Consider the following 26,627-nt stretch of genomic DNA (forward strand, 5'->3'; position numbering starts at 1 on the left):
TTCAGAGGAGCGGCGATTTCACCCTAGCTCAAAATAGGCATTAATCAATATTATATTAAATCCCAGCATCTTTGGTAAGATGGCTGTGTTGAATTCGTGAAACAGACTTCCAGATTAACGTCTGGTGAGGTCTTCTAGAAAATTTCAGACTGTTTTACAATGTTCTCTTTTTCTAGTCATTCTTAATGTGTTCTGTGACCTTTTCACAACAGAAAAGTCATTTCAACATGAGGCCTGTGTAGATAATGAATTCTGGATTTTTTAATAAAAGGATCATGCTGCTGCTATTTGAAGCGATTTACTGATGTTTATGATGTGTCCCCCTTCCCTCCGCCAACTTTTTTAACCCCACAAATATTTAGGACAAGCAATCCTAAATATTTGTTCTGGATACAGCCCCTGCCTTTGATTATTGCACGCTGTGTTTAACATTTTGCCAGTGCTTCCCAGTGGCATGTAGTCAATGCACATTTTGAACTTGCAGTTTAAAAAAAATTCTGCAGCCACAAGCATGGCCCACGTCCCAAATAGCTGGTGCTCCGATGCTGAGTAGATCTTACCATGCAGTCTGCAATGATGGTTTCCCCCTGCTTTTCCTGCTTGAAGATTTTTTTTATTACTTTGCCACAGAAGCATAGTCGCCTAAAACTATTTCTACAGTTTCCTGTAAAGTGAGATGCTTTGTCAATAATGGTAAATAGGGTACAGAGTGGTTAAAAATCCACAAATCCCCAAGCCACATCTAACTCGCTCATCTGGTGCTGAGCTGTCTGAGTCTCCATGGATACCAAGTGAGTATCTTCCATTCAGGGGAATCCCAGTGGAGAACAGACTCCCTCACCCCTGGGAATCTGCAAGCCTGGCAAAAAGAAACCAAGGTCCTTGTGAATTTGACCTTTCCAGATCCAGTTCATTAACCCAGTGGAGACAAAGTCCCAGGTTGCCTTTGTTTTTCTTCCAGTCCCCTTAAGAAAATCTCCTGGAGTGGGCCCGGGGCACAGGTAGCATGAGAGCTGACTGGGATTTCTAAGGCTGAGCATTATTTCCTTACAACTTTGCTGGTAATTCCAGCATCAGAGATGAGCACATGTTTCTGTTTTATTGCTCTGTTTTTAGAGATAGTGTTTCTGTGAGTAGGATGCATATTAGGCACTGAGACAGCCCTGGAAGTAAGTAGAAGATAGCATATCAAAAACATAGGTATACAATCAATTTAAAGCCAAAGTCCTGGTGGGCGATAGTGGCTCATACCTGGAATCCCAGCACTCTGGGAGACTGAGGCAGGTGAATCACTTGAGCTCAGAAATTCAAGACCAGCCAGAGCAAAAGTGAGACCCGGTCTCTACTAAAAATAGAAAAACTAGCTGGGCATTGTGATGGGTGCTTGTAATCCCAGCTACGCGAGAGGCTGAGGCAAAAGGGTTACTTGAGCCCAAGAGTTTGGGGTTACTGCAAACACTCTATAGAGGGCATGGAGTGAGACTCTGTCTCAAAACAGACAAACATCAAAAGTCAAAGTCCCAACAAAATGCCTCGGAAGGGAAAAACATATTGGACCCTGTAAAAAATTAGCCATATAAAACTTGAGAGGTAAGCAAGGGTTCCATAAATCCAATAACTGTAAATGCTCATCAAGATAGGAAAATAAAAAAAGACAAAAGATAAATTTTCTAGCATTATTCTCTCCTTCCAAATATCAAGCTCCCAGCAGGTATTTTACACTGTAACTTTGGTAGAAGATGCTGCTGCTTCGCAGTTACCAGCTGGTTAGTTCCATGTTGCAGATATTAGCTGCCATGAATCCAAATTACTATAAAATGTAACCCAGTTGCCTTCTCTTTTTTCTTTTAGTGGTTAATTTTATGATACCAAAGAGTTCTTTCTTTAGTAAAATTATGCATCTGAAGAAATCAATTGTAATTCTTTTTTTTTTTTTTTTTTTTGGTTTTTGGCCGGGGCTGGGTTTGAACCCGCCACCTCCGGCATATGGGACCGGCACCCTACTCCTTGAGCCACAGGTGCCACCCTCAATTGTAATTCTTTCAAAACTTATCTTTTGCTCTATCAGTTCAAAGACTTATTTTAGTATCTCAGTTTTTTTTCTACATAAAACACTTCCTTTTTCTAGTAGATGACTCTGGAATTACTCTTATGCTAAAAATGTAAGGGAATGCCTGATATGTAGGTCACATATCAGGTCTGCAAAGTTTCACGAGCAAAGGAGCAATTATTGTAACAACAAAAGGGCAGTGGTCTTCTGCCCCATATAGCAAAGTTGGTTGCTAGGAGTGAACCATTTGTCAAGATCACAAGTAAGTCATGACTAAATAAAAATCTACTTGTATTTTATATGGATGTTCTTTTGGGATTTGAATCAGTGTTACAAGTGTCTGGTGGTTACCTTTAATATATGCATGGATAGAAAGCATGGGCCTATTTAAGGGTATCCATCTAAGGATCAAGAACATAAAATTGTACTCAAGTGTTCAGTTCAGAAATTCTCAAAGTTGAGTCAGTAAGAAATAGGTAAAGTTAGTTTGATTGAAGAGAATGTTCTAATTTCAACTCCCCTCCATAAAATCAGTATGCGAGTAGATAATAAGATTAAACTTAAATGAACTGCAGGAATAAGATGTGGGAGTTGCACTGGATTCAGTTTTCCCTGGGCAGCCATTCTGAGGCAGAGGCGACTAAGTTTTCAGACTCTGGTTTTAGAACAGATTACTTAGGAAGCCTGAATAAAATGGCAGTTCTCAGCCTATCCCTAGAAATTGTGATTTAACAGATCTAGGGTAGGCCTTGTACTCCAGTTAAACTCAGGTGGGAGTTGAGATCATACTTGAGAAACTCTGGTTTGAGAAACATAAGAAAGAACCTGGGCTTTGATGAGAGGAACAAGAGTTCTCCCTCCAGCTCTGCCATTACTGTCTGTGTGATCTCAGATGTGGTCCCTACACAGCTCCCTACTTCAGTTAATTAGATAAAAAAGTGATAATACAAATATCCTTATGTTAAAATGATTTTTTTCCTTTTGGGTAGATGCCCAGTAATAGGATGTTGGGGGCGGGACACAATTATAAGAGAGACTTTATCTAACAAATGCAAGCACTGTCACCTGGTTCTTTGTATCCTCAATGATTTCCCAATAATTAGAAAAAAAGAGTGATGGGCAGCGCCTGTGGCTCAAAGGAGTAGGGTGCTGGCCCCATATGTCGGAGGTGGTGGGTTCAACTCCAGCCATGGCCAAAAAACAAACTGCAAAAAAAAAAAAAAAAAAAGAGTGATAATAATTGTAAAGATTAAATAAAATATGTAAGCTCTCTGCAAGATTCTTGGCATATGGTATATATAGTAGAACCTCCAAGGTTGACCACTAACCACCTCCTTAAGTTGACCTAATTTTCACAGACTGGACATGCACCACATGTACGTATCAGTTCCTTATGTTGACCCCCTCCATATGCTGACCAGTTTGTTACATTCCCTTGAGTGGTCAGCTCACAGTGGTTCTACTGCACTTAATGTGTGAGTCCTTTCCACCTTCTTGTCTAGACACTGACAAGAGTGAACATTTGTTTTCAACATGTGTTATGGACAAGGCACTCTTCTAAGGATTTTGCATTACATTTAATCCAGTGAGGTCGGTATTCTTTAAGAGACTTCCATCTTACAGATGAGGAAATAGAGGTACAGAGGGGTTGTATCATCTGCACAGAGTTACAGAGGCAGCGGCAGGTGGCAGGGCTGGGCCTTGGCTTAGTTTTACTACCGCGAACTTACATTACTTTCAGGATATAAATGAGGGACAGGACATTTCAATACTTCTCTCTCCTGTCTGACAAGACCCACATTTCGCATCCCAGTGCCTTTACCACTTGAGGATGAGGATAAAACTCATTCTCAGTGTGTTCAGACACAAATTTCTTTGGCCATGAGATGTTGCATAATAGGGTTTGGATGTGAGGAGAACCCTATACCCAGTCTAGGGAGTGCTTTACTTACAGGCACATATTTGATTTTTTCCAGATACCGTAGAAGCTTTGATCCACTGAAGAAACAAAATTTTGCACACATTTGGTTTTTGAATTGTACTTTCTCTGGTGCACTAAATTGGAACTACAGTTTCATTTTCAGAAGTAATCATGAGAGTCATGAGCACAAATTTCAACTATCTCACGGAGACACAGCTAACTGCTGTGACATAAAGCTGACAGTATCGAGTAATCTGCATGTGTAGGTGAAGGCATGCTTGTCCACGATGCACAAATGTGCACTTGCGTGTAAGTCCTACTTTAGACACACAAACATGCACAGATGATATGCATATATGAACATGTGTGCAGGTCTGTGTGCATAAGTAGGCGCAGGTGTGTGTGGACATACATGTGTGCATTTGGCACGTGCACACTTTGACATATGCGTGCATGTGTGTGGTTGCGTACACAAGTGTTTACCCATTCCACTGCACAGCTTTTTTACAGAGAAGACATGCTTTTAATCCATTGAGTTCCTGCTTGAACTTTAATTTTCAGATTCTACTTTCTAATTAAGTCCTATTTAAATAACAGTGGCAGTATCATTTTTCTTTAAAAAGATGCATTCCACAGCCTGCACAGTAGGAGGTTAAGTGCAGCCAATACCTCCTGGTGCTGACAGCACTGATTAAGGCATAAATCTTTATTTATGGAAATGAATGATTTGTTTGACAAAATAATTTTGATGGAACTTCAGTCTATAAAAATCTACTAATTGTTCCTCCCTGCTGTGAACATTAGTTATCAGTCAGTGTTAACTGGGTATGTTGTTGGCTAAGAGGCACATACGCTGTTTTCACCGCGTGATTTTACCAATAGCTTATTTTGCTTTTTTAATGAGATCTAATAGGAACATTCAAAACACTGATCTTCCCTTAGACATCACTGTATGTTAAAGAAGTACTACTGCCCTGAAACTATCGCTAAATTTGGGGGTGCAAAGCTGCAGTGAACTACAGAGGACACACTTTGTCTCAAAAGGGGCTGCTATGACTCAGGTCGAGCCAAGTGTCACCACAATGGAATGCAGCCCAGGGTTGCTGCATCTTTCAACTTTTCCAAGTGGGAAATTCATATTTGTATGTAAAACCTTGCTGTATTTAAATATTGGCTCCTAATTGAATTTTATCAGAAGCCTTCTGAGAATCAAACACAACCCATCTGCGGGCAGAATCACATGCCACAGCAATTTTGCTTCTTCTGCTTACAAATAATCCCTGGAAATTTCTAGACACTTAATTGTACACCTAATTATATCTAGTAATAGTAGATGATGAACCAAAGCCCTGAGGACTGGTGGTGGTGTGGGTGTGTGCATGTGTGTAAGCTTGCACACGTGCCCATAGGGAAGCTGGCTTGATTCTCCTCCTTGCGCCCTGGTGTGTGCTCCCGGGGAAGCCTCTGGAACGCGGAGGAAGGACAGTCTCCCAACCCTCCCGGCATTCTCAGACTTACCCAGACAAAGGGGAGGGTGTCCTACCTGATGATAATTGCAGCTGTGTTCAGTGTAGATGTGGAGAGTTTACTAAAGCATAACATATTTTCTTTCACTGAACAGTTTTCCCCGCAAATCATTTCCTTAAAGTAGTGTATTTCAACCTTTTCTTCCTGACGGCACACTTGAACCTTAAAGTGTTCTCCGGCATACTCAAATTATGTTGATAAAAAAAAAAAAAGAGTAAGAAAAAGAGCACTTACTGTGCTTTGTGTTTCAAAAATAATTTAATTAGTAATCTTAATTTTTATGGCACACCTAAGAGCCCCGCAGCACACCTGTTGAAAATCGTTGCCTTAACGGGAGTAAGGACCACAAGAAGGCCCAGCACAGAAGACAGTGAGCTACGTACGCACTTCTGTATTTTAAAAGATCTTCTAGTAGATTTTCTATGTGCCTGTGTATGTGTGACCCATTTGCTGCAAACTTCGAGTTTTATGTCAGTGGATATTTCTAAAATGTTTGCCCCAACTTGTCCCCTGAGGTTTAACTTATAAACTCAGAATAACGTCAAAACTCAGCAAATATGAAATTACTAGTTTATCCACAGATGAGTTGGCCTGTAGGTCATTATGCTCAAAGCACTAAGGGTATTGGTAGGGCCCCTGTTTGTTGGAGCCATGCGTAGAAAGGGTGTAATTACAGCTTTGTAAGAATTGGCACTAATGGGTTGCTGATTGATTGATGAGATGACTACTGATGCTGCTGAGAACCCGAGAGGTTTCTCCGTAAGTGGTGTTGTAAGGACAGTCATTACTTTATGTGAGATCATGGTCATATAGATTGCAGCTAATAACTCAGTAGTACTCAAATGATCAATTAGCAAAAAATAAATAACTACAAGCAAGCATGCAGTTTTGGCTCAGGAACTAAAGTAATTCTAGTGATTGAAGAAGAGCAAGGTGATGTCAGTTTTCATCCCACACACAGATGTTTCGATTACAACCTGGAGCTATTAGGCTTTGGAGAGAATGTCCTTTGGAGAGAATCTATCTGACAGAGCTGCTTTGTAGATTTTTATATGAAGAAATTTCAATTGCATCAATATATGCTTGTGATCTGTCAACCAATGGTTATTCTCATGCAGAGGTGGTGTGCAGGTTGAGAGAGGTAACATTTATGATAAATCTTGAGTGTCAGGCATCTAGCTGGGGATTCTTTACATACATTGATATATAATCTTCACAACAGACCTGTTCCATAGGGTTTCGTTTGGCAATTTTAATGGTGAGGAAACTGAAGTCCAGAGATACTGAGTTGGCTATAGCTAGTGAGGAAGTGATCAGGCCAGGATTGGAGCTCAGATCTGTTGGGCTCCAAAGTCATGCAGTTCCCTCAACCCTATATTCTCCTCATAATAGGGCTGTCTTCATTTATCATGGGTTAATATAACACATCAAGAATTGTGTTGATGTTATAAAACAAAAACGAAAAGCTTCATTTACAATGAACATGAAAAGCACGCGTTTCTAGGCATTTGGCTTTGCAGCACTACTGGGGCACTTGCAGAAGTTATGCACAGCCAGGCAGTGAGAACATTTCTCCATAACACTTTGCTGCTGTTTCTGCTATTTCATCCCTCTCTGCGGCTTCTAATCCTATTTCTGCTGTGTAGTACAATATTGATAATGATAAATAATAAATCATCAGTCCATTTCTACCAGGCATTCGTCTTCCTCCTTCCTGGTGGTGGAGGACCAGCTTAGCATTGTGCTCCTCTGTCACACAGGGGAGGGCCACACTGTTATCCCAGAGGAACTGGCTGTGCAGAGACTCGTCTGCTGGTGCGTGGTCCTTGTAAGACACATTTACTCTTTTCATTAGTGGATGGTATGCATTACAATACTTCTCTTCAATCTTCTCTCACGGTTGTTGGTTTTCCTTAAAATTCAACATTCACTCATCCACCTCACACTGATAAGTCTAACTGTCTGCCATAAACTGTGCTGGGTTTTGGAATCTCAATGTGAAAAGCCACATGTTGAGATTCTGGCATTTCTTCTGCAACTGTCTCCTACCTGTTAACCCAGTGAACTTACAGACCCCCTTTGAGGATGGGAGGAGGAGACAGTTGCAGAAGAAATACCAGATTCTGCTTGGAGTGGCAGAGAAGACACCTCAGAGAATACAGCAGGTGGGATGTGTAACAGGTGGAGGGAAAAATGGGGGGGGGGACAGTGGACCCACAGGTGACTAAAAGTGCATCTATGTAAAATGCCAGGTGCCAGAGGGGAAAGATCAGAGAAAGGCATGCAGAGGCCAAATGCTTAATGGTTTGGTTACATTAGACAGGTAGAGATATTATCCATAGATAATAATAATGTTTAGAGCAACACAGTGATAAAAATCAGATTTCTGTAAATAATTACCCAAGAAGCAGGATGAGGACAGACTAGTGGATGGTAAGATCAGACACAGGGAGATTAAAATGGTGGCTGAGGCAAAAATCACGGGGCCACATCTACGGTGCATCTGAAAATGGGTACACGTGAAACTTACTAAATGCAGAATACAAATGCCTACATACAGTAACAGAAAATGCCATGAAGGCTACGTTGAACAGTTTGATGAGAATATTTCAGATTGTATATGAAACCCATACATTGTACCCCTTGATTGCACTAATGTACACAGCTATGATTTAACAATAAAAAAACAAAACAAAACAAAAAGAGATGATAAGGGCTTGAATGGCACACGGAGAGGCACTTAAATGGCAGAATAAACAGGGTTTGGTGATTGTTTCACTACAGAGGACAAAGGGTGGAAAGAATATTGGGTAGTCTCAGGTGGTGCCTGTGGCTCAAAGGGTAGGGCACTGCTGGCCCCATATGCCGGAAGTGGCAGGTTCAAACCTGGCCCTGGCCAAAAACTGGAAAAAAAAAAAAAAAAAAGAGTATTGGGTCATCTCAAACTATTAGCTTGAGCATTGAGAAGTAATTTTACTATAAAAATGGAAGTCACTAACTTATAAAAGAAACTATACACTAGAATTACGCAAATTTACAAAGATAGCAAACCAAAGGGAAACATTTTAAAATTTGGTTCACAATTGACAAAGCCAACTATGCCATGCAAATGCACGGTTTTCAGTAAAAAGCACATATTTTGCAGGAGATGTTAAAGCCAAATGTGTGTTGAATTAGTGGATTAACTCTTCAATGGCATGCCAACTGACCATTTTTGTTTTTCCTTCGTTTTTACATTTTATTTTTATATCTAAGTTATTGGTTTTCAATTTTTGTTTCATACCAGTAACATAGTTTAACAAGACATTTTTTTTTACCTCTTAATTTCTCTCTTGTTTATCCTCTAATATTTATCTGGGAATTTTCTTTAATCATGTTATCATTTTATGTGAACTATCAACTTTGTGTATTTTTTTATTTCCAAGAGCTCTTTTTCTTTCCCTGAAAATTCCTATTTCTTAGAGCATCTGCTTCTTTTCCATGGATGCAGTATTGTCTCTTATCTCCAGAGGAATACAAATTACAGTTTCTAGAATTCTGTGGTCTGATTTCCCTTGGTTTCTTTGTAGTTTGTCTTTTTAATCTGTTATTTCTCTCCCTTTAAATTTCCTGCTTTCTCACAATTGTCTAGCCATCCCACTGTCCACTCATTTTCACACAGGTGCATGGCTGAGGCCTGGCCGTAGGGCAAGGACCTCAACCTAGGCCTAAGGGGCAACTAGTAGGCAGCCCAGGATGGGAGAGGACTCTGAAGGCCTTAAAAACTCTTACTTTATTTTTTTTGAGACAGAGTCTCACTATGTTGTCCTCGGTAGAGTACCGTGGCATCACAGCTCACAACAATCTCAAATTCTTGGGCTTAAGCAATTCTCTTGCCTCAGCCTCCCAAGCAGCTGGGACTACAGGCTCCTGGCACAACGCCCGGCTGTTTTTTTGTTGCAGTTATCATTGTTGTTTAGTAGGCCCAGGCCGTGTTTGAACCCGCCAGCCTTGCTGCATGTGGCTGGCACCCTACCCACTAAGCCATGGGTGCCACCCAAGGACCTTAAATGCTCTTTACACAATCTACCTTTCCAACCATGCTCTTCTTTTAAGCACCATTTCATGCTGCAGGGCTGGTGTCCTACATTCCGAGGCTCTCCGGGCTCCGAGTGCACCGGCTGGCTTCTTCCTGACTTCTCCCTTGGAAAGCATTTAGGTTTCAGCTTTCACCATTCGGCCCAGTGAATTTCCACTCATTCATCATCCAAAATTTGTTGACATAATGTCTGCCATAATCTTGTCTCAGATTTTTGTGAGTTTATAGCTTCTATAAATCCTTTGGTGGGACTTTGGTAGGTAGAAGAGATAAACCCGTGGTTCAGTCCACTATGGGTAGCCAGAAATGAGTGGTCTTCAGATGGTTCCTTTACCAAGAAGACAGTCCTGAAGCTCTTGACTCTTAGATCACCTTATATGGGCTTATTTAAATTAAATTTTAACTTTTTGGTATTAGTTTGGAACAAGTGAACTTTGGGGGCATGTCTTCATAGGAAACCAATTTAACCACGTGGTCAGTATGGAAAGACCCCAGGGTTAGGTCAGGAAACTGGATTTAGGCCTCTGCTTTTGGGTTTCCTTTTGGGACACATTATTACTATCTGCTTCCATTGTGCAAGAAAGTTATAGAGACACAATAAGATATTGTAAGTGAATTATGCTTTGACATCTTAGAAAGAAAGACTAAGGAATTTAAGGCATTTCTTTCTTCCAGGAGAGAGCAAGCTTTGACTCCTTGAAAGATGATAGTAAGATTTTTTTTTTAATCACTGCTATTTTAAAAACGAATTGACAGTAATCATTAAATTAAATATTCTTTACAAAACACTTTTCTCTTTCATATTTCACAGCTATAAAGAAAGAAATTTACTTTTTAGCATTCAATGTGTTAACCAGTAAAACTAAATCTTTAATAAAATGCCTGGAGCTTAATTATTTTGGTGGCAAATATAGTTTTAAAATATTTAGCTGAACTGGGAACTCAGTTATATTATCACTAATTTCTTTTAAAGTTACTTTACAGACTTATGAATAGATTCACATACAGCACAGACCAACCTGGCATTGGGGTTGGTTGACCAATATGTTATTCCTCAATTTGGGACCAACAACTCTGACTGTGGACCAACAACTCCTCATTGTAAAAATGGAGATAATACCAATTGCAAACCATGTCACAGAGTTGTATCATTTTTTATTTTCTTATTTCCCGGAGAAGAGAAAATGAGACAATATATGTGGTATTTGTTGTAAAAATATAAAATATTATAAATATGCAAAAATTGTACATATAGATGTCTAAATACCACACTGGGTAGTCACCTAAATACCTAAGTACACACAGACTTTGCACCTACACCACTCTATTGAGGAAACAATGGTTTTTTTCCTAAGTCTCGTTTGCCCATTGTTTAGCATCGATATTAAAACAGAACAGGGAAGAGTTGTTCTGCCATGATACGTATTTTTAAACGACATACCATAACAGCTATTATTGTTAACATCTACGTGAAAGGCTATATAAGAACCAGGTGAATGCTGAGAAGGAGCATTCTGGATGCTGAGGTGCTGTCATCGATGTTGTGAGGGCAGAATCCATTGCCTATGGGAATCCCAGAAGGCCGGGCCATGGCTGGGAACCAGCTGGTAGCTGCTCTAGCCTGTTCTGCCCAATCTTCTCAACCATTCATTTTATATGAAGATGGGCAGATACTGGATCTCATGGTGATGCGCTATAGTCCTAAAAAATGTGGAGTGGGGAGAGAGCCCAGGACATAGTTCTTGCTAGGTGGGCTCAATGGGGCTGGAAAGAAAAGGGTGACAACAAAGGCTTGTAAGTGAGAATACCACATCTTGAGCTTTTCCTAGTGGGACTTGGAAAGGTGCCAAGATAGGGATTCTAACTTTATTAGCGTTAGGGACCTGGAAAGCACATTAAAAATGACCAGCTAGTACACTTGCCTAATAGAAGTACAGAGGGGGTAAGGGACTTGCCCAAGGTCAGACAGGTAAGTGGAGGGAAAACCAGGCCTAAGGCCCAAATTATCTGCCTCTGGCTAATAATATTTTAATGATATCATCTTCCTGCAACTAACTCCAGTAATGTTCTGGTAGTTATACTGTTCCTTTTTCTGAACTATCGGATTTTACTTCTGGAATATTTTGACTTACAGAACCCTTAACTCTGACATTTTCACAGCCAATTCTTATGTCACCCAAAAGGCATTTTCAGCTGTTCCTGTTTCTTAATCTCTGAATGATGGAACCTTCCCATGATTTGCTTTAGAATTGAAATGCAAACAGAAAAGTTATCTTATTTACACCAGCCCTTGCTCAGATGTGGAAAAAGTGCTGACGGGCCAGCTGTGTTTCCTGCCACCAGCTGCTGCCTGGCTGCTGAGATCCAGGCACGGTGCGCTGATGTCTGGTAAAGTACAGGTCTCCCCGACAGCCCCTTTCCCAGATCAATCTGGTAACAGTTGCTGAGCTGGACACTTATCAAAAACAAGGCAGCACTGTGAGGGATTAATCAATTGGAGATGGTGCTATCAATGAGTAACTCAGAACATCTGAGACAATCTCCCACCAATGAATGGATTGAATCTGCAGGCTGAATTACTTCAGTTCAGGAAGACCAGTTTCTTCCAGGTGAGTGGTTGTGTTATAATTAGGCTGAGAGTGTCAAGTAGCAATGAATGTATGGTCTAAATTGACTAATTCTCTCACGGGCTGTTTGTGAATCTGCAGATCCTCAATCCTTCCAATAAGAGGTACCAGATACACAAGACAAGAAAACCCTGGGAGTCTGGCCCTGAATGGGCTTCTTGGGTTGGCAAATGTTTTTAATTGAAAGAAATGTGTTTAATCAGAAGCCCTGTGGAATGTGGAAAGGAGAGTTGCCACATGGGTAAGCTTGATGATTAAGGTGTGTGTTAATTGCAAAAATCTTTGCTCTTCAGAATAGCTGTCTCTGTTGAAGCTGCTATTGAACTGATGAGCTGAGAGGCTCAGAAACAAGGGCACATTCAGACACGTGGAGATGATAGTTGGAAGCAGTGTCCCAATCTGCAAATTCTTCCTTTTGCACAGAAGTAGTCCCCTGTGACTTAACTATTTCCTGAAGGGGAGATGACATGGTGTCTAAAATCTTAAATGACCCGCTGATTCTTTTGTTTGCCATGATGGAATAGCCTCACAAATCAAGGTGATCATCTTTCCAGAGCTAATGCGAATTTTATTGGTGCTAAGGGAGATCACTGTCATGGTGGGTCCCAGTCGACATATTTATTCATTGTCAAGGGCAGCTACTTTACCATTTTAGGCTTTGCCCTCAGGTGAAAAAGCAGATGAGACTACTCACTCTTGCAACTCCCTCATAAATCATGGAATGCTTTAGATGAGTTTATTTCTGAATGCATCAGTATATTTTGTAGTCACATAAAACCTGGAGATTGCTGCTTTGCAAACATAGTTGTACATGTATGTGAAACAGAAGTGTGATGTTCATGCCAACCCTTCCTCTTTCTCTCAGTTGCCCTGAATCAGAGGTTCAAAATAATCATGTTCCCTGAAAACATCCTGGACACACATTCTTTTTCTTGTTGGAGTCGTTCAGGCTATAATCAGAGCAGGCCTAGGGCATTTAAAAGTTTTTAATAGAAATGTTCTAAATGCTTTATCAGCTGCTCCCTAAGTAAACATGGGACTTATCAATTATAAGAATGACTGTGCTTTTAAGAAAATGCAACTTGAGTAGTGATGAATCCCTAGAGAAGTTATATCCTGAGTTGCCCAAATCAGGGAAAGCGACTCCTCCCAGAGACTACATACGAGTCTCTGAATGAACTCTCTGGAAGTTTTCCCCATAATTACTTCGGTGTATGTGTCACTGGAGAGCTCTCGGGCGGCTGCAGTGGCTGAGTGTTACAGCTGGCATGGAGATGACTTTTTCCTGTGCTGTAGCTCCAGCTGTGTTTTAAAAATTTTGTCTCATGAGTGCATTCTAAAGAGTATGAGCATATTTGCATTTCCCCCCCAAAAGCTAACGTATCTCTAGGTTCTTTTAAAAGGGACTGCATTTTAGTGTAGAAATTGGCAAAGCATATGGTCCTCAGGGGAAGATCATCAAGACATTTGGGAACTCACTCTTTTGTACTTTTGTGGGACTCTTCCCGCCTCAGTTTCTGCTGAAGAGATGTGGAGAACAAAGAAGCGTGAGACAGATGCTCTCACCTCGAGCTATTCTTTTGCTCCCCTCCCCGTGGCCAGATGTACAATGGGTATAAAGGGGAACCTATCTTATGGTTCTCACCCCATCACCCATTTGGAGGCGACAAAAAGAGAAAGAGAGGGAAGTGGGGGGAGTGGTATAGAGACCGTTCGTGGACAGAGCGTCCTCATGCTGAATCCCACGCCCCTCGCAGAAAAGGCAGGGGAGGAAGCCTACGAGGGGTTGCTGCAAAGAAGCTCCTAAGTGGATTATGAAGTATGTTCACTGTAGGTTGCATTAGGCAAAAAATTTACTCAAACTTTTGTGGACGCAGGTGTCCCTCCTGCTCAAGACCTGTGTGGGGTGAAAGGCTGGAGACAGCTGCTGTCCTGGAAGAGGACCGTCAGGGCAGGTGATGTGCAAGTGTTCCAGAGTGGCCACATGGAAGAGCTAGCTGGACGGGGTCAATGTCAAGAGACACTTCTGGGGGGACAAGGGGACCTTAGGGGACAAGGGCTGCAAATGGACTGCTGGATGCATGGGCTGTGGAAGGCCTAGTGAGTAAGAGATCCATCTATCCTGAGCTGTAGGAACTAGAAAAGAAAGGACCCAGAAAGATAAGTAATTTTTTTTTTTTTTTTGCAGTTTTTGGCCGGGGGTGGGTTTGAACCCACCACCTCCCGCATATGGGGCCAGCACTCTACTCCGTTGAGTCACAGGTGCCGCCCAAGATAAGCAATTTTTTTGTCTTTCTTCCGGACCCAAAGGGATCCTTAGTACTGTCTGTTACCTAAGACCAAGCAGAAAATTCCTGGGCCGACTGAAATTTTCATCTAGGGGGAGGAAAATAGGACCCCCACTCAATCCATTTTAAGTGTCAATGCAGCAAAAATAAAAATGGCCCCTGCATCTGCTAGTTCCCATGCCTTGGGTTCCACCAACCACCAGCCATGGCTCAAAAGTACTCAGGAAAGAACCCCAGGAGAAAAATAACACAGCAATATAAAGTAATGGAAATAAAAAACACAAAACTATTTACATAGTATTTGCATTGTATTAGGTATTATACATAATCTAGAGGTGATTTAAAGTATATAGGAGGATGTGTATAGCTTACATACAAATATATACCATTTTATATAAGGGACTTGAGTGTCTTCAGATTTTGGTATCTTAGGGGGTGGAGAGGTGCCCTGGAACCAGCTCCCTGTGGGATTGAGGGATGCTTCTTCTACATACTAGATTCACTACTCTTTCCCCAAGGATCAGAGTTGATGGAAAGTTTAGCAACAGAAATCTCTCAGAGAAAACCTACACCATGTTTCATTTTTCAACAGGCCAAGTTTTAGCCTCCACATAAATTCATGTGCAATATTTCCTTCTATAAAGTTTGAAGACCAGGTTTCCTGGCCAAACACATCATGCCAAGTGCTCCTTAGAATGTACTGGGGCAGATTCTGCCCATTAACAAAAAACTCTTTCCACTCCCCCTGCACAGGCTGATTGTAAGTTCCTTCCAGTGTGAGAGCGGGAAAAGCCGGTAACGACCCTCAGGCAGAGCTGGCCACTTGTGTAGTCACTCGATAAGGGGAACAAGGAAACAGCTGCTGAGGTCAACAACCTCTCTGAAAAATAAAGGGCAGTTTTTAGATGTTTCTGAGAAGGTGTGGCACCTAAAATTTCTGGGAAGGGGTAATAAAGTCTTCGTTTTTGCCTGTCTTTCTCTAGCTCCTCTCTGGAGCATCTAACCCACACAGGGCTGTTTGTTGAGATGCATTTCCTTTTGGTCCAAAGGACATTTTCCCCCTGTAGAACCAACCCCAACAACCTGCAGCTTGGGAGTCAGAAGGCATAGTGTGTTCTTGGCAGGATCAGGCCTGCAGATAAAGACTGGTGAGTGATATTGGGCACTCATACAAATGACCCCTTGCACAAAGTGGGAGGGGAAAGATTGTGTGATTTGGCACTGCCATGTGAATTTAGAAAAAGAAGGAATGTCAGAAACTGGAAAAATATGCATGCAAATATCCTCCCAACATCAGACTTCCAATGAGCTGGGGCTTTGTAAATGCTTTTCTTTCTTCTTCTTCTTCTTCTTTTTTTTTTTTTTTTCTGTTTCTGGGAGCTGAAGATGATCCTTTAATGCCAAATTTTTCCATCTTTACTCTGAAGGCAGTCTGGTCTGCATCTTCACCCTGGGCGTGCTGAAATGACTTTGACATGCATTTGACTGACTGCATACCATTGCTCTTTGCCAAGAAAGGAATAACAGAGGTTGGAAAGAGGGTGCAGGTAGGAACTAAAGACATTTTTGACCATTTAAGAGATTTAGGAAAGTGGAGGAAATGAATAAATAAATGAGAAGTGAGCGAGCAATTGTGTTAATTTCCTTCCTCTGCTCATTCTCTGAGCTTACTGTAGTCGAGTGTGGTGCCCCAACCCAGTTACTTTTAATCTCTCTGGGCCTCCTTTTCTGCATCAGTAAAAGGATGATAAAAATAATATTTACCTTAAAGGGTTGTTGTGAGCTACTATGTGTAAAGGCTTAACAGGCTGCCTGGTATGTGGTTGTTGCAATTTATTTGTTACTATTATTTCTTATTAACTACTATTATTTCTTCCTTTTCACCTGGGTCTGTGGAGGCGTGAGGAGAGGAAAGGTTAATTTGGAGAAACATCAGATGAAACCTCCACTGTTTTATTTATTTCTGATTTGCATTATCGTATTCCCAGCCACACTTAGGTCTACATCCACGTTATTTTTATTAGTACACAGCAATACAATGCTGATGAGAACTTGAATTTTTCACTCATTTAGTCATGCATTTGTATTTGTCCGTTTATTGATTAAAAACTTACTTGAGCAGGGCATTAGGCAATTTAAGACCTGTAAAGAGCAGAGGATTTTTCTTTAAAGGAGTCACAGCTATTTGGCTAACAGTGTCAACCATTAACATTGAATTGGAATGGTCATGTTTGGGAAAATCTGGGAAATCACAATAAATAGAACTAATCAGAAATAAATGGTCTAGGAAAAATATTTTGTAGGAAAGATTTAGTTTTTATTGTAGGAGACCAAGCACCAGGCTTGTAAGAGTGGTCACTGGTTCTCGAGGGAGGTGCTGGGAGAGGGACAATCTCCTGGCAGGCATGGAGATGTTTTGCAGCCCACAGACAAGCCCTCAAGCAACTGCATGCGCTAATGAGATAAGATCCAGAGGCTCGGGATCGATGGGATTACACCTGCGGTGCATCTTACAAAGGTATATGTGAATCTTAGTAAATGTGGAATGTAAAGGTCTTAGCAAAATAACTAAGAAAATGCCAGGAAGGCTATGTTAACTAGTGTGATGAAAATGTGTCAAACGGTCTATGAACCAAGTGTATGGTGCCCCATGATCATACTAACGTACACAGCTATGATTTAACAAAAAATAAATAAATAAATAAAATTTTTATGTTAAAAAAAAAAATCCAGAGGCTCATTGGCAAGCAGGTGTTATACTTTGAACATTCATGGTGCAACAGGGTGGGAGTTGAGCCCGTGGGGAAAGAGCAGGTAGCGATCTTTAAGGTAGCTCCTGTATGTGGGCCCCCATACCTGTTGTATAATGCTTCAATGAAAGGCCATGGAAGAGGTTACTCTGGGCTTCCCTGCACCTATGGGAAGTCCACTTCTTTTATTTTTTTGCAGTTTTTGGCCAGGGCCGGATTTGAACCCACCACCTCTGGCATATGGGGCTGGCGCCCTACTCCTTTGAGCCACAAGCACTGCCCAGGGAAAGTCCACTTCTTGCAAGCTTTGTACTTCTTGCAAGCATCTGTGTCCCGGCTGTTTCTTCTGTGCAGTGACGGGGTGCCATAGCAGCACCGACAAGGGTGATGAGGTGGCATGGAGCCACCGACATTCTATACCAGAAAACCGACATCTCTAGCCATATTCATATATTCTATCAGTCTTCTGACTATAGATACAGTTTTACTACTCATCTTTCTTCATCTCAACTTTGTCAATATCTTCCTTTGAGATTATCTGGCATTTCTTTTTCTTCTGTTGAGAACAGAGGTCCCTGCTTCAAGCTCACATTGAAAACCTTCACCTCAAGTCATTCAATCAATATTTACTGAATGCCTCCTATGACCTAAACATTCTATGCAAAAAACAGTTTAGGGATTATGAATTACAAGGATAGACACCATAATTTTCTGTTTTATTCTGTTTTAACCCATGATAAATTTAAATCTATTTTATTTTAAATTCATTTAAATTAAAATGCTTTTTCATCTGTCATCTTGGGTTTACTAAAATATAGATGTAGTACATGGCCACTCTATAAAATGAGGAATCTGACAGATTACACATTTTTCTCTTGCAAAATCAAGTAATCATTCTATTGGAAGGATACTGACCCATTTTTGATTTATTTCTTCTTATGAGCTCAAAGTTCACGATAACCTTAAATGTTTTCCAATGATAGCAAAATTTTATCAGGCTTTCCAATATATTTGACTAAGATTGTTAATGAATGGTCATAATTATGTGTAAAGCCCAATAAATGGAAGAAGTATGAGACCATCTTGTATATTTAAAAGAGAACTTGTTTGACATGAGTCAGACATTTACTTCCACAGGCTACAATTTTCTCATGGTAAAAATTAGAAATTTATTCTCTTAAGAATCAAATGACTTTAAAGGTCATTTTACTTAAATTACTGTGATTTTAGACCTATGCTCTCCAGTGTGGTAGCCATATCCAGGTGAATACTGTGTACTTCAGATGAGGCTAGTTCTAACTAAAACATACCACAAGTGTAGAATACATACCAGATCTGGAAGACTGAGTACAAAAAGGTAAAATATTTTGAATATATTAGGTTAAATAAAATATGTTATTAAAATGAACACTCACTTTAGTTTTTAAATTTTTAGTGTGGTGGCAAAAAATTGACATTACATATGCAGCTTATGTTATGTTAATATTGTACAGCACCCGTCTAGATCCTCAAAACAAAGGTACCAAAATCGTCTTTGAGTACAAAGGTATTCAAAATCATCTTTAAGAGCTTTTTAATGCCTAGTGTCAACGTTTCAGTACTGAGATTGTTATACTTCTAAAAGTGAAGTTTTTGAAGTTAAAACTCTTTTTTATTGAGATGATGATGTTAACCAGTTTGATGTAACTCTTTTTATCAAGAACTATTCACCTTGCATGAGCAGATATTTCTCACCAAGTTCCTTTTTAAATTACCTTCTGTCAAGGTCCTGTGGAAATGTGATGGTTATGATACACAACATTCAAACCCCATGGGGTTGCCTCAACTATATCCTAAAAGGTTACTGGGAAAGAGACCAAATGATTGGGATAGATTATTTTTAGGGAGCGGCACCTTAAATTATTTTTTTCATTCTCTTTTGTTTTCTCTTTCCCTTGCGGTTTTTCAACAATGAAGTCAGTCATCAGAAAAATGCATCTTTAGTATGATTTTATAAATTCTGTGAAAATCATGAACATGTTTAAAAAATGGCCATCTTAAACGGCAATACTCCCAAATACTTCAATCTGCTTTTCTATATTTCTAAATTCCTATAGTGAGTAGGTTACTTCTATCAAAATAAATAACACTTTGTTTAAAAATTGCAATATCTGCCCACTCTTTTAACCTTCAACCTAAGTTAATTTGCATGCTGATTTTCTTAGAACCCTGAAGCTTTTATCTCTACTGTATTAGACTGAATAGTAGGTACTTTAGACTTTTGCTTCAATGTTGATGCTAATACAGACTTTTAAACTACCATCAAACAGAACACGATCTAGTGACTGTCTATGTAGGAGATGGGGACAAAATACCTGGAAGATATTTTATAATAATATGCAGGGGCACTGTATACAGGAGTTTAGATTCTACTGCAAAAATGACATCTAAAAAGGTGCAGCTTACAGCCAAGTGCACACTTGAGTGTGCCTAGGTGTGTGCATGATACCTTAATGTTTTCCAGTGATAGCAAAATTTCACACATACACAAGGAGTGAGTGGGGCTGTGTCTTATCCTAGTTCTGTTGAGGATCCCTTGTGGTTGCTTCTCTCACCTGCTCTCCAATATGAGAGGCCAAACCCACATATTGGAGGTTATCCGGTTCAGGGACCATGGCGAAGAGGACATGAAGAGTGCACAGTGCTGTGGCGTGTGCCCTGGTGTCAGTGTGCAGGCAGGCCAGAGTGTGGGTTTAGGCAGCCAGGTCCCCTCTGTGCCTGGGCATCTAAGGGCCTGACAGATAAGACTGTTGACCCTGACAATGATATACTCACTCAAATTATTTTGTCTTCTCAAGGAAAGGTATCTTTTCCCCATTCCAATGTTCCCCATTCCAATGAGGTAACAGCCCTTATGGCTCTGGTACTTTTAAGCATAGCAGAACTTACTGTTAGTAGTAAAGATAATTTCCCCCTCCTGGGGTGTGGAGTCTGCATCCTGGACCACCTGCAAGGCTCCCACAGTCCGGACAGCAGGGTCCAAAGTGACTGAACTTTCATTGACTGTTGTGTCGCTTGCCCCTGTGATCTGGTTAGTTGGTGGCCCTCCCAGCGAGCCCTCGAAGTCAGTGGGCAAGTCGTCCATGCAGTCAGCATTGGGCTGAAGGGAGTAGAAAAGGACCTGCTTTTAGTGCACATCATCAACTAGAGATGAAATGTTGACAGCCTAAATTTTTGTCTCAGGAAAACATAAGTACTATATACTTCTGAGACACTTTATTTAAAAAGATTCCAAATACAGTTTATGTAACATTAATGTGAAAAGATCTTCCAAAATTTTCTTTCCAAAGGTTCCCTTTACATCTAGGTATAAATTTTTAATTCCAAGAGTAGTAACATCTTTACATTTAAATAATTACTTAGGGGGAATACATGATATTTATTTATTAAGATAGCCCTTCCTCATATGGAGTGTTTATACCCCAGCCTGATAATTATCCATAAATACTCATGCATTATTTAAAAATATACTAAAATTATGAGAGTGGGAGGGTGATAGAATTTAAGCCAATATAAACTGTACATTAAAGATACACACATACAAAATAAAGATACACACATACACACAAATACACACAAAAGCACAGGGTGAGGCTACTCTTTTAAAAACACAAACCAAAATTAACTGCAGAAAGATATTCTATGCCTTTAATATGGAATTGAACATGGATCAGTCACATCCTTTAAATTAAAATCTTAGACATGGCTTGACGCCCATAGCACAGTGGTGACAGTGCTAGCCACGTACACCGAGGGTGGTGGGTTCAAACCCAGCCTGGGCCAGCTAAACAACAATGACAACTGCAACAAAAAGTAGCTGGGCATTGTGGCAGGCACCTGTAGTCCCAGCTACTTGGGAAGCTTAGGCAAGAGAATGGCTTAAGCCCAAGAGTCTGAGGTTGCTGTGAGCTGTGACGCCACAGCACTCTACCAAGGTCGACATAGTGAGACTCTGTCTCAAAAAAAATCTTAGAATCATAAAGTCAGGGTGACCTTAGATTCCAGCCCCATCAAAGTGCCACTAATAATCATAAAATTATCTTGTTCTATCAGCCATTCATTACAGGACTCTTTTTTCCCCTCCTCAATATCACTGACAACTCCCTGTGAAAAACATAGGGACGGGAACACTCTGCTTTGTAAGGAAATCCATTCTGGGCAGCATTGAACTCCTTCATTATGGGGCAAAATCTTCTCTGCAAGTTTTACTGTTTGGTTTTAGTTTTGCTGTTTGAAACCATAGCAAATACATTTATAGCTCTTCCATAAGCTATAAAAGCTCTTCCAGCTTTAAAAATTATTTTTAGTTGTGTCTATACACAAACTCATAAAAATTATTCTTAAAAGGTGGTGGTGAAAGGATCTGATTTTAAGATATGTTAAGAACAGAGGTTAATTTTTTTTGCTCAGAACTTCAGCTTTGTCATGAGAGATGATAATTACATGGGTATGCAGAACCTGATGGTCAGGGTTATGTGAGGAGAATTCTGGGTTGACATTGATGGAATTAACATAGCAATATTGTATTTAAAGTTTATTAGAAAAGAAAACCTACAACTCAGGAACTCAGGGAGCACAAAGCAAGACTTCTTAAGTGTTGGCTGCTGGTTCTCATTTGCTGCTGTTAAGCTATCAGTCTCCTGAGCGCCACACCTGCTTTCCCAAAAGTCAGCTGGAAACCTCTGTTGTCCCAGACTCAGCTCATTCCTTTCTTTCCTGCATTCCCTCTTCTTTCTGCCTTCTCTAGCCCTATTGGAAATGAGTCAATTCATCAAAACTCACCTTGTCCAAAGTCAATTCCTAGAATCACCAATTCACCAAATTCAGTAGATTCCCCGTGATATTGGACACAGGCAGGTGCATTTGTGAACATTCTCTCTCCATTACTAGTTTCCCTATCTCCTCACAATCTCTTCTCCAGTTTATCCACTTTTACTGTCTCACTAGAGCATTCTGTTTTGAAAAAGGACAGGTGTGATCTTCTGTTCTCCCAAGGAAGGAAGTGCACGCTCCTGGCGTGACAAAGCAGGTGCTTTCCAGCCTGCTCTGCTTACATTTCTGGGCTCCCTTCAGCCTTTGGAAACAAAGAGCACACCACACATTCCCTCCTTTCAGTGCTTTAGCTCATGCTTTCCCTATGCTCAGGATGACATTTGCCCCAATCACGCTTCCTTTCCCATAGCAAGGTCTCAAACTGACGCCTGGCAAGTTCCAATCATCCTTTAATTCCCAAGCCAAATGTGCCCTTTCCAGGGAGTGCTCCCTCCAGGTTAGTCTTCTCTGACTACCTTCCAGATAGCATTTTCTGTGGCACTCCTCCCACGCTGTTAAGGTCATCTGTTAACATGTTTGCCTCACTCCGCTGGTCCACGTGCAACCATACCATATTGACCTTAGATGCCAGCCCCCTCACAGTGCCACTAACAATTATTATGTGCTCAGTAAATGGAGATGTGGAAACCATATCTGAGTCTCAAGATTTCTGCTCTAAAAACTTGGGCATGTTAGTATCTGCCCTATATCCATTAAGGGAAGATTTGAGAAAATACTTAAAAAACCGTAAAGTTCTGTGCAAAGATAAGGTATGCTATGTACAGATGTTTATTCAGCAAAACCAACTAGGTGTAGGGCATCAGAAAGGAAAGGATTCAACAAATTGGGGGGTACACTGTGCTGGCTGTCATTTCAGCCATAAACATCTGAATACAATTACCTACGATAACAATTGACGTATTTTTCAAAATGTTGATCCTGGTTGTTAACATCACCCTTTCATTTTATATAATTTCTCAGTTTTGATACAGCAGGTGTTTTGTGCTTAGTTTGTGGGCCAAGAAGAAGACTGCTGTGTCTTTCACAGAGCAGAGAGGAGGAGAAAGAGCTAATTAGCTTACTGAGACTGTCTACGGTCCCAGCATGAATAATTTGGCTTGGATTTAATATTTACTAGACCAGCTTTTCAGAACTCAGTAGATTGTACCCATGCTACATGGTTCATAGAATAATATTCTGAATAGAAACCAAATTTATATACCTCTAAGAGAAGTCACAATCATAACGTTTTTAAAAAGATGTCAAATGCTATTTATAAGTGAATACTGCATAGGTATAAAAAGTTCAGGTGAGCAGGGGGAGTTTGTCAAATAAAGCAACTACTAATAGTTACTGACTTGTGGGCAGCGCCTGTGGCTCGGTGAGTAGGGCACTGGCCCCGTATACTGAGGGTGGTGGGTTCAAACCTGGCCCCAGACAAACTGCAACAAAAAATAGCCAGGCATTGTGGCAGGTGCCTGTAGTCCCAGCTACTCGGGAGGCTGAGGCAAGAGAATCACCTAAGCCCAAGAGCTGGAGGTTGCTGTGAGCTGTGACACCACAGCACCCTACCAAGGGCAACAAAGTGAGAGACTCTGTCTCTAAAAAAAAAAAAAAACAAAATTAGTATGGACTTGTGAATATATCAGCTACATAGGATTTTTTTCAATGAATAATCATCATCCTATTCACATCAGCATTAGAGTGATAGAGGTGTTTGCTGGCATGTTAAAGACTCAGGTTACATGGTACCTTAGAGGAGGGACTGACTGAAACTGTGTTTGGTCCTACACAGACACACCCGGGTCTGATTGGATAGAAGGGAGGGTGAAGCACAGTCATGTAGACAAACGGATAAAAACCCTTCTGATAATAAAGGACTCCCCTCTTTCAATTCAGTATGATATTTCTCATGGCAAAATATAATGGAAAAAGACAATATCCAACATTATGGGAATTTCGTGATCCGTGAACTCTGCTCTCATTCTTCAGCTCACTGTAGAGAAATGATTTACGAAATAAAAGTGTCCTCAGCTCTTGGCTTTCAATTTAAATTTATTGGTCTTATTGCACAGACAGGCACAAAGACACTCAGTGAAAAACAACAAAAGCAAAAGCATACACAAAATAATGCAGCATCTGTATTTGAATAATCTAGTGAATGAGGTTTAAAACCAAGTTGTTTGTGAGTTGACACCATTCAAAGGAGAATCAGGGTGATTTTCATAAATATGGTCCTGAAGGTGCTGAAGGGTTGTAATTTATTGAGCACTTAACAGATGTAAGGGATACAGAGATGACGTGTCAGTAGACACCAATTATCAGAGAGTGACAGGCCCTTTTCAATTGTTTTTGAAGAAGAAGAAATGGAATATAAGGAATATAGGAAAAATTCTAAGACAATTTCCTTAAGCTTCATGAGAAGGATTTCAGTTAGATACAGGGAGTGTTTTCTGGAGCAGCTATGAGTTTGCCCAGTGAGATGGAAAGTTGTAAGTATGGAATAGAAGTCATCTCCCTGGTACAATTTAGGCATAGTGCTACCCAAAGGCAGAAGGATGGAATGGAACAGCATCCCCAATTCTGCCCAGACTCTGACTCTGTCATCCTCTAGAACAAAACAGAAAAGTCTTGGGAAGCACAGAGGATAGCCATACGCCTCGGTGCTTCTGAGACACAGCACACGACAGACGCCTTATTCTTCATGGAGGATGTTCTGTTCTGTCGGGTGAGCTTGAATGTGTGTTATGTTCTTGTTTGGCTGGCCTTTAAAAATCCTTGGCAAAATTCATAAGATGTTACCGATGTTTATTTTTCTGAGAGTCAAGTATGAAAAGTAAAGTCCTTATTCAGACTTGGGTATCAAACTATAACCAGAATGCCCAACTGGTGAAAATGAAAAAGTTACTCATTTTGGAAATGAGCCAAAAGGCCACCAAAATAATTCAATTTTTAAACAATAATTAATAGAAATATTTGTAAATCATTTACAAGTAGCTTCTGGAGAAGTTGCACTTTTAGGGGAAAGTCTGGAGTCAAATGCTATTTAGTACAAAATTTAACTACAAGGTCTGGTTTGGTGGTTTCATTGTCCTGACCACTAAGCAGGGGGATTGAGACGAGGATCTCTGAAAATCAAATGATGCAATTCTCTACCTTCACTGGGAGAACTGTGAGGATTCTAGATTTTGGTGATCGTGGGCATCTACACACATATGAGGGCACACATATACTTAACATTTCCCCCTACCTCGAAAGAATAAGTGAAAAGGGCAGAAACAACCAGAAACACAAAAAGTGCAAAAACTGAGTTCAATTTTTTATGACTTCAGTATCTGATAGAGATGTTGGCTTTTGCTAATGTTTCAGGCTGATTACAATTGATTTTAACCTTGAATGCATTATGCATTAACAACTCTGGTCTGAAAATTTCATGCATCGTCTTGAAGTCTAGCTCAAAGCTGTAGTCACACAAGTTGACTTGTGTTTGGCAGATCAACTGTGCAAATCAGCATATAGTTGGTGTGGAGACAGTTGGCACGGGGGGGGGGGGGAACTTCAGGCAATGCATGTGCTCACAATGCTCCAGTATGCCCTTGCCAACACAGCCACTCTGATATCCCTAAGGTAATTAGCCCATTGGCATTAAAGATCTTTTCTTCTTCAGTGACATCTTGGGACTATTAATATTCTCTTTATTCTCTGTCATTAGTAGTGAGGAGTGACAATAGGGAGGGGAGAGAGGAGGCTGGCATCTGTATTCTGTTTGCCTGGCTGCTTTTAGACAATTCCATATGCTTTTTCTCATCTCTTTGTGCAGTCCTGGGATTCGGTGCCCTGCCTTGGGTCCTGCCCTCATCTTCTTAGAGGGGATAACCCACAGCAGCTGCTGTCTCCCACTGCCAGTTTGTGGGCTTCACTTAATACTGTCCTGGGAAAGTCTTTCTCTAGAGCATCAAGCCAGCTGGCAGGATTCTCTTTGTACTGGGGGAGACACTAAAATTCAGAAAACGTGAGGGAACCAGCTTGATGGCAGTGCTAGAATTCAGTGGCTCTGGTTTACTGTGCCCTCAAGTTCTCCCCAGAGATTTGAGTTAAGCAGAGGCATTGAGCTTCATTCTTAGCTGCTGCGCTCCCCTCCCATTGCTAGGAGGAGCTTAATCCTCTGAGAGCAAGGTGATCCTGGGCAATACCAGAAAGCATGCCCCCTGATGGCCCAGAAGGAGTGATGATGCAAAAGGTGGGCAGTTTGCAAATGGTTGGTCATGCCTCTGCTGGTGGCCTGCCTGCCCTCACATGCCACAGCCCAGAAGAGAAGCCGATGGGCTACACTAGCTGTTCCCTGACTCACAGAAAAATGCAGTGGATGTGGTGAAAGGGTTGTCACGTCCTGAAAAAAATGTTTTCAGACATGGAAGTTTTCTTCAGGCCTCATAAGATGATGCAACTGCGATGTGACTGAGGGGACATAGAAAATCCAGGTAGAATGTTTTCTCCCTGCCTTAGAGGCAATGCAGAAAGACAGACATCACGAT

At 40.8% G+C, this 26,627-nt stretch overlaps 1 protein-coding gene across 3 annotated transcripts in view; it reads right to left on the minus strand.

The window, feature by feature from the left end:
* RNF150 (ring finger protein 150) overlaps positions 1-26,627 on the minus strand; it is a 321,586-nt gene that overhangs the window by 35,972 nt on the left and 258,987 nt on the right. For all 3 annotated transcript variants that reach the window (XM_053582107.1, XM_053582116.1, XM_053582099.1), the window contains one exon: positions 20,170-20,380. In XM_053582107.1, coding sequence (XP_053438082.1) covers positions 20,170-20,380 — 211 coding nt within the window. The remainder of the gene's footprint in view (positions 1-20,169; positions 20,381-26,627) is intronic.

The sequence above is a fragment of the Nycticebus coucang genome, chromosome 1 (assembly GCF_027406575.1).
Source record: "Nycticebus coucang isolate mNycCou1 chromosome 1, mNycCou1.pri, whole genome shotgun sequence".
In the NCBI taxonomy this organism is placed as follows: domain Eukaryota; kingdom Metazoa; phylum Chordata; class Mammalia; order Primates; family Lorisidae; genus Nycticebus; species Nycticebus coucang.